The following is a 10573-nucleotide window of genomic DNA, read 5'->3' as shown; positions in this document are numbered from 1 at the left end:
GGCAAAAACATCTAGAGATTCCCCCAGGCAATTAGATTGCTCTTAACCCTTCTTTTTTGAAAACCAAACCAAATTGATAGGGATATTCCAAAGAGATTTCAGGCGAGAAATCTTTCACTCAACTGATTTGCATGCGTGATTTCTGTGCAGGGAGTGCTTCTGAGCATTAACAGGTGAGGTAAGAACTCAGATCTCACAAGGCGCACAGGCAGAAGCAAGCCTTTATCCTCACAGACCGTACAGAACCAAGTACCAAAAGGACCGTTTACATGGAAGAGTTAAAAGCACACAATCTGCCGAGTGCAGCATTGTTTCTGACATTGGAAGGACGCCTTTGCCAGTACTGTGGATTTCCCCAGTTCCCTCAGCACTGGGCTTACAGTATTCTATTGCAGGAAAAAATGTCACTTAAAAACTAGTATCCAGTGTCTCAGTCAGGAAAACACTTCACATGACGTGGATGAGCAGCGGAAGACAGCGTGAAGCAAGACCTGCTCAGACACACCGTATCTGACACGGCTGGTACACTCACTAGCCAGGAGTGGTTTGCTTTTACAGTGATATGCTCCGAGAATGGCTCTTGCCTAAAAGAAGCCTATTTACTGCATTCTTCAGAGCTTCTCCTTTCCAGCAGCATCCAACATCCCTTCCTTTTACCTGTCCCCATCCTTCCAAATACCATGTTCAAACACACCCAGCTGGACCCCTTCTGCTCACCGAGACTTGATAATCAAAATGGGACAGTCTCTGCACCTGCATGTCAGTCCATTAGCTGTGACCAGTCCAACGCCAAAAATATCAATGCCATTCCTTCTGAAGGTTTTTACCATGCAAGTACTTCAGGAAGGCAGCCGCAGCTGGCGTCAGACCGCAGCTTCAGCTCTTTGAATGACTTCTTCCATGCGCTGGTACCACGGCTGAATCTTGGTGTGAACCATCATGTCGTCAAAGGCTTCCAGCCCTTCCATGACCCGGAGGACCCCGTACACGGCCTGTGCCAGAGGACATAGATCAGAACAACACTGAAAGAGAATGGCCTGGGTACCAACAAGTGTCTCAACATCCCAGCCAGTAACGCTCTTTCCCTGTCCTGTCATCTATTCCACCACTCTGATTAGCAAGGAAGACTGAATGGCAGAAAGGTAATTAAGAATATGCACATTTTTTCGCCAAGAGGAAACAGTGATGGAAGATCAGGATCTACATGCAATTATGGGGCAAAAATTAAACCCATCTTTGCATGAAATCCCAGTGTGAAATGCTTCCCTTGCATTCCAAGAACTGTTGGTGCAGTGGTCCTGGCTTGTAACCTGCTTTCATCCTGCTTCCACATGATCAGTAACATCCACCCGCAGGTGGGAATTTTAAGTTCCATCTTAGGAAACATTTATCTGGAGGAAAACAACAAATAATGGTCCTGTGTAATGTAAGCGCCCCTTCATGTGGGAACTGCACAAAGGACATTGACAACGTATCTCATGTAACTCATTTTCTCTCCCTATATTTGTATGAACTGTTTTACATAGATGAGCAAGTGGATAATTTGTAACACACTTAACAATAAATGCAGGAATCAACCTCTTACCAAGTCAGCAAGGTTCGGCTGGTTTCCTCCCATGAACAGTCGATGCTTTCCAACAGCTTTTACCCACTCATTGACTGCTTCATACAAATCTTCTCGGACATCATCTCGAAGGTGATGTCTGGATAAAGAGAAAAACTAGTTTGAAGACACAAGAACCTTTTATCATCTCTAATCTTATGGGCTGACTTTTCCTGGGAATTAGGAAGGTATTTGAGAGTGAAGGGGGCAGTTAGTGATTCAATATAAATGAGTGGAGGGGTTCAGTACTTCCAGTTAAAGTAGTACAGCTGTTACACTGGATTAAATGGTTTAGTTTAAAACACTGAGGTTCTGCCCTTTGACATCTGGGGCTCACAGTTAACGAGGTTAAGGAGCTATTCTTCATGTGTACTTGCTGCTCAGTGGTACCAACCTTTTCTTCAGCCTCTTGCTAATGAAGAACATGGCAACAGCCCCCAGGTACTTGGCGAAGAAACCTTCCATGGTGCCAAATTTTCCCTCACGGACAATGTAATCAAAAGATGCCAAGGCTTCTCTGGGGGTACGGTACACGTTGGGGGAGATGAGGTGAACAAGCCAATCATCTGCCCATTTTCTCCACTTCATTTCTTCCCTGCAAGCATTCAAAAGGGTGAATGAGGGACAGGCTTCAGGGCTACAGAAGGCAGACAGAATCACGGTGGCATTAGCCAGAGGTTCTGCCAAGGACAAATGTGTCAAAAACTCCCGCCCAGCCTTGTGCTCTGGCGACCTCCCTGAAATGCACTCAGGATCATGGTCTTTGGCAAGGCTCCTCCAATCTCAGGCTAAAATTAAGACTAAGAGCACAAGCTTCTTCTCATATGAGAACCGAAGCAGAAAGGGAAAACATCACTGCATTGTGTTCCCCTGTGACACAACCAAAAGGCCAAGAGGGAAACTGGAGGCAACGCAAGGCATGACCATGAGGGTGGGAACTGTGTTTCGAATTATGTAAGAAACACAGCAAATTACTCTAACTACTGAGGTTTTAAATGCTATGGGGATGTGACAAGATTTGCCAGCACAGCAAGATTTTCTATCTACATCATCCCTGAATACATATTGAAGAGGCTGTGACCCTACTTGAAGAGCCCAGAAACTTCAGAGCACTTACACTCTCACTTCATTGACAGGATAGATTCGCTTTGTCTCCTTCTCATCCAGCATGAGCCAGTATTTATTCCCATACTCAAATACCTCCTTGCCTTGCTCAGTCACAGTTTTCATAGGAGGATAAAAGGACACGATCTCTTCCAAGGTATTCCTCCTGTGGACAGAAACACAGCACTGATCTGGCTACTACGAAAATAAGCAGATCAAAGGATAGATCAAAAGATACACACTTTAAAAGGTATTGTACTGAAAATAAGTCCACAAGGCTCCAAATTCTATTTGAGATAAATTTTGAAAAGAGTCTGGAACAGTTACTTGCAAATAACTATTAGTGTCAGAACAAGTTCTTGCAGGCATAAAACTTCCTGCCATTCTCAAGTGCTTTGTAGCATGGACCTAACAGCAATTTCACTTCATTCTAGACGTTATAATTGGCTAATTGCAATCTTAGTTCCAGCACCAATGCTAGTCCATATTTAATTAGGTTTTGTGCAAAGAGAATATCACAGGTGCAAAAGTAAATCTGAAAGGTTAAAGCTTTGCTTTACTGCAGGCACATCACAACGTATACAGGGACCACCCACAGCATCACAGACAGGGTCTGTCTGCTGGGCCAAACACCCAGAGCTTCAGAGACCAAGGTCAGCAAGACACTTATAACTGACTCCAAGAGAGTTTTCTCAGTCTCTAGTTTGCTACGGCCATTCACATTCAGCTGTTCTTCCCATTATCCCATTTTCTTACTTGGAAATGAGGTAAGTCTTTATTGCACTGATGATCACGGAAGAGTCATTCAATTGCTGAAAAACAGAATTAAAACAAATTTTTAGAAGAGATGGGTAAAACTGAAAAGGAAATTCTTCCAAACCCTTTCCCCTGCACACTGAGACTCCCAGTCCCTTTTCCTGCAGTCCCTTTTCCTCCCTTGCATTTCCACAGAAGTCCCTGCATATCTAAAGACAGCCCTACATTCAGATCTCTTCTGTGACGGTTTGATACTATCGTTTCACATTTGTCTCCCATTCTGACAACAGAGGAGCTGAGGGCCAGACACACAGGCAATACTAGTGGGCTTTGGATTTAGGCTCTTGGCAGCAAAGGAAGAAAGCAACACTAACACAAAAAGAGTCAAGTTGAATTGCCAGTATTATTAAGATCTCATTGTTCTCCCACAAGATATAAGCCCCTGCATAAGGGCTGATACAAAGTAGATAACCACCGGATTATACGGTCACTACACAAACAAGAAAAAGCAACAAAAAACTCTGGCAAGGCCAAGGCGTAGGAAGCCATGAAGCACGAAACAAACCTTAGATTCTTGAGAGAATAAAAGACGATTTAAAGATTCTACTGCATGTGATACACCACAGATACGAGCCTCCAAACCACTGCTTGTGGGGAAATCAAGCTTTTGACACAGTAAGACTTACCAGAGGGCTTCCAGCATTGGCTAGCAGGATAGGCACCTTTCTGTAGGAAGAAAATTTGATCTCTTTCCTCATGATCGGGTTCACTTCCACAATTTCATATGGCAGTCCATGATAATCAAGAAAAGCTCGGACTTTGCTGCAGAAAGGACACGTTTTATACTGGTAGAGAGTGAGCTGCAGGCTCCCTGCAGGCAGCTGGGGAAGGAAGAGATCAGAAGCTTCCATTTTCTAGTAAAAGTATAAATATTACCTTCCTTCCACCCTTATTTTTGTCATGAAGTCACAGTCATTGACATTCAGTTTCAACATCTGATCATCAAAATATCTTGGCTAACAGATGCTTTCTTCAAATGGCATCACAAATATTCACCTTCTACTAGGACCAAATACCATTTTTTCTAAACATATTTAATGTGCTGGCAACTCCTACTCACAGCCAGAAAAAGATTTTAAATCCAGGCAGCTTACCCCTCTACATACAAATTTGAAACTAAAGAAAAACACAAGGTTATTTTAATCATCTTTCCATCAAAACCTTTTAAATGCGATTTCCTCTCCCTCAATGTTGAGGCCACAGGGTGTGGAGAGCAGTTTGCTGCTGATTTTAGGCATGTGTCTGCCTAAATTAATATTCCAGGGATTAACCAACCTGCGCACAAGGGAGCCAGGGCAGGGAGACACCGGGTGAGGGGCATTTCCCAGCACTGTGATACCTCAGCGGCCCGACAGGCCATGCCAACCATCACTCACACCTTAAAAAGCAAATGTCCTCTCACTTTGTCTCTCATTTGCTATTTATTGGGTTACACAACCCTCCGTGGGCGCTGGGAGAAAGCACCAACTCTAACAGAAAGCGCTGCTCTATCCCAGCGAGCTCTCGCTGACAGACATTCCTCACAGCTCCGCACGCAGAGCGCTGCCGGGGCCGCCTCTGCACGATTTTAGGAGCAAAACCACCCGCTTGGTCCCCAGAGCGAGAAGAAACCGCCCGCACCCTCCCCGAGGCTCCTGCCTGCCCTGCCCCGGCCTCGCCAGGGCCCGGGGTGCGGGAAGGGAACGTGCCCGGTGCCCCCCGCGGGGATGGCGGCGGGAGGAGCCGCGGGGGACCGGCCGGGAGGGCGGGAGGCGGCGAGCGGGGCCCGGCAGCGCGTTACCTCAGCGGCCGAGTGCTCCCACGGGCGGTGCCGCGCCGCCAGGTAGAGGCCGGCGCCGCCGCCCAGCGCGAAGGCAGCGCTCAGCAGCAGGCGGCCCCCGCCGCTGCCGCCCCCTCCTGCCGCGGCGCCGTAGGCTCGGCCCGGAGCCCGCAGCCGCCATGCCGGCAGCAGCGCGGCGGCCCGCCAGGCCCGACCGGCGGCCGCCATCTTCCCGGCACGGCGCGGGCGGGCGCCTGACGGGATGGGGGTGCTTAAAGGGACCGCCCCGCGGCGCGTCCCCCGCCCCCGAAATGGCGGCACCGGCGCCGCGCTGAGGTGGGAAAACTGCAGCGGTGTCGAACCCCACACGAGGCGGGCAGGGCGAGCCTGGCTGGCTGCAGGGAGCCGCAGCGAGCGCGGCCCTGTGTTCTCACAGCAATTATAAAATCCGGGTTTGCTGAGAAGACACCAGAGCATAAAGTGTAAATAAAGACGTTATCTGAGAGCACGTCCTGCCCGGTGGGGGCTGCTGCTTCTGCCCAGCGTGTACCGGCAGTGCAAGCGCAAACCTTCACACTGAAAGTCGTCATCTTTCTCATTAAAGTGTGGTTATAAGCATTAATTACACTAATGTTCAGTTTCTGTACTTGGCACACAACATGGAGCCAAGTGCCTGCAGCGGGGTGACTGCAGGGAAAGACGAGCAGGCTGCGATGTTAAATGAGGACACCTTTTATTTCCTTTTTGCCCCAAATACCCACTTAATAACGGCGTCCTTAAACCAGGTTTATCTCAGGAGCACTGCTTGAATTAACGCTCTAAATTATTTTCATCCCAATGACACCTCTCCCGGGGATAAAGTAAAACAGACAGCAGATTTCCGCAGGGTGTGTGAGGTCTGAATGACACTGGGCCAAAGACAAGGAAGGGCAAAGGGACTTGTGCTGGTTCTTTGTGGGAGAAGGTTTGAAGGTGACCTGGGGACAAGCAGGGCTGGGGACACGGCTGCATTTCAGAGTTCAGCAGCAAAGCCTCGCTGCTGCGGCCTCCACCCGCAGGGCGGTGTGGGGACAGAGGCGCTGTCCCGGGGATCGTGAGCTGTCTGGGGAAAGAAGCGCTGGGTGCGCATGGCAGCCCCTGAGGAAACTTCATTTCGTGCCCAAATCCACTCGCTTGTGCCGGTGCGCGCTGTGGCTGGGACAGCCCAGGGGATGGAGAGGCCTTGCGGGGCTGAGGACACCGTAGGGCAAAGGAGAGCGCTTCGCTTCGGGAGCGCGTTTGGGGAAAAGACCCAAGAAAGGGCAGCGCGGAGCTGCCGCCACTCGCGATGCCCGCCCGCCCGCCGCGCGCCCGGCGCGCTAACCACGAGCTTTACCCCAGCGCCGGCCGGTCGGCCCGCGTGACGCGCGCGGCGCGCAGCTTTCCCATTGGCTGGCGGCCTCCGCGGACGCACGGACGCGCCGCCCGGCCGGTTCCGACTCGCGGCCGCGGGATGTCGGGGCCCAACGGGGACCCGCACGTGCCGGCGGGCGGCAGCGGCGACGAGGACGGGGACGGGGACAGTTTCGGGGAGGAAGGTGCGCGGGGCGGCCCGGCCCGGCGGGGAGGGGCGGTCTGGCCGGGGGGCTGCGGGTGACAGGGCGCAGCTGTTCCCAGATGCTTTGTGGCTGCGCTGGCAGCGGTGCCCGCGTTTGGAAACCGAGCGGGGCCGGTCCAGACACACGGGGGCGGTGATTCCCCCCCGGCCGTGGGGCACTGAGCTCCTGCGTGCTGCTGCCCGGGGGTTTCCTATTATTTCTGTTGTAAAAAGAATATTCTGTGCTTTTGCTGGTGTACGGGGTGCGGGTGACCAAGGAGAAAGAGGACGTTAAGATTTTCAGACTGCGGAGCAGATAATGTGATCAGATCTGGGAGAAGTCGTGGGTGGAAAAAACGAATTTAATGCGATTCGCTTGGCAAGTTCCACTTTTGGGCATTTCTACAGCACCCGGGTGATTTCTGATACCGTCCTGTCCAGTTAGAAGGAGCCGATGCAGGAAGTGAGACCAGGGCAGAGCTGTGATGTGTATGTACAGGTTACTCGTAAAACTGGAAATCTTTCAAAGAGTAAACACTTTGCTACTCTTCTCTTGATAATGGTGAAGAGCTGGGTTGTGCTGTTTCCCAAAACACCGTTCGGTTTCCAGATGTGACCCGCATGGGTGAATCTTGTAGTTGTGGCTGTGCCGGGATCGTTTCTGCCCTGGAACACCCCAAGGGGATTCACTGTTTTGCATCATCACAGTGATTTGTGTTTCAGACTTTTCAAAGAGCAAAGAGACACAGTGGATGTGACAGAGAAAGTCACTAAATCTGATCTACATCAGGTCTCTATGTTAAGTTGCTCCTCCTGTAATTAGCTGGGGTTCCGTGTGCAGTAGGTGGTCATAAAGTTCTGTAGCTCTTTCCTGGTCTCGTGGAGCTGACGCTGATCACTTCCTTGATCTCAAATTGGAAACCTTATTTTTGGCAACTGTTCTTGTAAGAATGCAGAGGAGTAAAAACCACAATTGCCATACTCCTGGTCAGCATTTTCATCAGGGGGTGTGGGATGCCTGCAAAAGTGTAAAGGGGGAGCAGCCGAGAGGAGCAAAATTGGGCTTGTGAGACCGGGGGATTTCAGCGTGACTCAAGCCTTACCCATAGGACCGGGATGCAGAGCACGTCCTCACCCTCCCACGTCCTCCTGTGCGTTTGTCAGCTCCGAGCCCCGCTCCAGCCCGGCGCTGCGTGTGTCACGCTTGGCTCCGACGCTCCACAGCTGCTCAGAGGAGCCGGGTAGATCATTCCCAGCCGCAGGGCTGAGCTGTGGGCTGGCCCACCCATCCTGCAGCCCACGACACGCACAAACACCAGCTCAATACCCACCTCTCAGTACCTGCTCAGCCCTTAAAGAACACGGGACTGGCTCTGCCTGGGGTCTCCTGTACCCCCCAGGGTTCCTGAGTAACTTATCAGGAGAGGTTTATCTTGTCTGTTTTCCCAGTTTGGTTTATTTTTGTTATTCTTTAGGATTGTGTGAATACTGCTTGGAGCAGTCCAAAAGCAAGCATTTCATCAGGGCAGCACAGCTATCGTCACCCAATTAACAGTGTTAATATGCATCACTGAATTGCCCATGTACCGAGGCCAAGGCTTCTGCACTTGAAACAAGTGCTGTGAATAATAAACTGTACCCAGGAAACCAACTATCTGGACTGTTCGGTTTTAATCTGAAGTACCCAAAGCCTTAATGGCGCATGAAAATCCTGTGGACAGACTCAATGCCCACCCCTTCTCTCGCTTTGGAAATAACGGTGCCACTACCAGCACCTTCGGGCTCATCCCTGTTCCTGCCACAGCGTGACCCCAGCCAGGCTTTGTGAAGCACATCCCAGCCCAGGAGCCTTACACAGATAATTCACAGAATGTAGTAAATGCTTCGGCACGCTGCCAAAACGTCTGCGCCCTCATCAGGAAAGATGATCCCCAAGGCAGCTAAAAAGGCTGACTAGCCCTTGGGGTTTATTTGAAGCCTTACAATGGGGACGGCTGTGCGCTACACACAGCCTGGGCTCAGCTCTTTCTGTAGGAGATCAAAGGTGGCCAGACGTGTGCAGAACAGGTTTGGATTGCCCACAGGTACCTTGTCTTAGGTCTTGTTACCAGTTCTGCAGCTTCTCATTGGTCTTGTTTGACAGGTGAACACACACGCAGGATCCAGTTGCATTTCACACGCAGGTGAGGCACAGCCAAAATGCTGTGGGAATGTTTTGCAAGAGCTCTCGCTCCCTTCACCGACTGCAGTGACAATGTACTGACGTTAGAATAACTCTAATTTCCCTTCCTTTTAGAATATGCAGCAATAAACTCCATGCTGGACCAGATCAACTCCTGCTTGGATCACCTGGAGGAGAAGAATGATCATCTACACGCCTGCTTGAGAGAACTGCTGGAGTCCAACCGCCAGACGCGCCTGGAGTTCCAGCAGCAGAGCAAGCAGCAGCACACGGAATCCGATGTGCAGGGCTCACAGCCTCCTGTCTAGCGTGCTGGCCACAAACTCAGTTCGTATTGCTACAGGAACATTTACAAATAACGTAAAACTTGAATACGAGAGGTCCCTCGTGCCCGTTATCTGTTCCTTCCTATGGTTGTGTCCTGCCATTCACCTACACGTTTCTCGTTAGCTGTGGCAGGTGCAGAAGCACACAGGTGGCTGTGAGAGAGCTGGTTCTCTTTGCTCCCCAGCGTGAGCCCGGCACTGACACATGGTTAAAGCTGGCTGTAGGAAGCCTGATGCCGTGCAGGTTGTTTGTGAGCAGGCCCGGAAAAAATGATCTCTGTTCTTTTACACTGTTAAATCCAAGCAAGGAGTGTTAAGGCTCTTGACTTGCCCTCAAAAAGCACAGTAGGTGGGGGATGTCCTGACCCCAGGCTTGCCCCTAAGGGACAGTCACCATCTGCTGACAGATTTTGAGAGGGGAGCGCTAGGCCAGCTCCTGCCTTGGAACTCCAGTTTCCCCATTATTCACGTTAATGGTGATGTAAGAAATAGTGGCAGATGGTCCCCAATCACTGGACTCTTCTGTCCCCTTCCAAGGGTATGGTTTTGACTTATAATTGGAAGCTGCCTAACCCCTTAAGCTGCCATTAAAGAATCAGGCTTTAGAGAGTGGCAGAGCAGGCTGGTTAGTCCCCCTCACAGCATTAGCTCTACAAAGCCCAGAGGCTTGTACATTTTGACGAGAACAAGCTTGAGCATTCCAGTCTGAAACTTTGTGATCTTGTCAGGATGGCCTGGGACCAGCACTATGAAACAAGTCTTCTTGTTCTACTTCTGTAGAGTTAAAGGAGTTTTTTGGAAAGTTAAAGTGGTTATTTATAAGAAGTCTGTTTTATTAAAATCAGTTTGAAACACAATCTGTTCCTGAGAGATTAAACTAAGAGAACAGGCTGTATTAAGCCTTGTGATATTAACAAAGGACCAAGATGCGCATTCTTGCCCAGCTTAGGACACGGTGCTTGTCCAAGAGTGCGCATCTTTGAAAGGATCCTGTTCTGAGGAGCAGAATTAGGTACACACTCTCCCAAGAGACAAACCTTTCCTCTGCCTGGAAAGGAAACGAGGAACTACAAAGAATAGAGGAAAGTCAGTCTGCATCCACCTGCTTCATGATCACTGTCCCCTGTGGAAATCACATTCCTGTCGTCTTTCAAGTTCAACAATCCAAGTCTCAGTCTTTCCACATAATCACTATATCCCAACTGTA

At 50.1% G+C, this 10573-nt stretch overlaps 2 protein-coding genes across 2 annotated transcripts; one reads left to right on the top strand and one right to left on the bottom strand.

Moving 5' to 3' along the window:
- Positions 1-203: 203 nt before the first annotated feature.
- Positions 204-5548, bottom strand: PTGES2 (prostaglandin E synthase 2). Its single transcript, XM_082067912.1, has 7 exons — positions 5304-5548; positions 4150-4344; positions 3464-3519; positions 2721-2873; positions 1998-2198; positions 1586-1703; positions 204-992 (listed from the first exon to the last, which is right to left on the bottom strand). Exons 1-7 carry the CDS (start codon positions 5508-5510, stop codon positions 864-866), a joined length of 1059 nt encoding a protein of 352 aa, XP_081924038.1. The 5' UTR covers positions 5511-5548; the 3' UTR covers positions 204-863.
- A 1175-nt stretch (positions 5549-6723) lies between these two features.
- On the top strand, positions 6724-10223 carry BBLN (bublin coiled coil protein). The gene is made up of 2 exons (XM_082068010.1): positions 6724-6859; positions 9155-10223. The coding sequence occupies exons 1-2, from the start codon at positions 6775-6777 to the stop codon at positions 9346-9348; spliced, it is 279 nt and encodes a 92-aa protein (XP_081924136.1). The 5' UTR covers positions 6724-6774; the 3' UTR covers positions 9349-10223.
- Positions 10224-10573: the final 350 nt, after the last annotated feature.

The sequence above is a fragment of the Streptopelia decaocto genome (genome assembly GCF_964273445.1).
Source record: "Streptopelia decaocto genome assembly, chromosome: 17".
NCBI classification, from domain to species: domain Eukaryota; kingdom Metazoa; phylum Chordata; class Aves; order Columbiformes; family Columbidae; genus Streptopelia; species Streptopelia decaocto.
This window is presented reverse-complemented; position numbering and strand designations above follow the sequence as displayed.

Excerpts from the sequence above, each read along its gene's own strand:
- BBLN (XM_082068010.1), top strand. The coding sequence starts at position 6,775 with ATGTCGGGGCCCAACGGGGACCCGCACGTGCCGGCGGGCGGCAGCGGC. Across the intron at positions 6,860-9,154 it reads GGACAGTTTCGGGGAGGAAG|AATATGCAGCAATAAACTCC; the intron begins GTGCGCGGGGCG and ends CCTTCCTTTTAG.
- PTGES2 (XM_082067912.1), bottom strand. The coding sequence starts at position 5,510 with ATGGCGGCCGCCGGTCGGGCCTGGCGGGCCGCCGCGCTGCTGCCGGCA. Across the intron at positions 3,520-4,149 it reads CCAATGCTGGAAGCCCTCTG|CAATTGAATGACTCTTCCGT; the intron begins GTAAGTCTTACT and ends TCTGTTTTTCAG. Across the intron at positions 1,704-1,997 it reads AGCAAGAGGCTGAAGAAAAG|ACATCACCTTCGAGATGATG; the intron begins GTTGGTACCACT and ends CTCTTTATCCAG.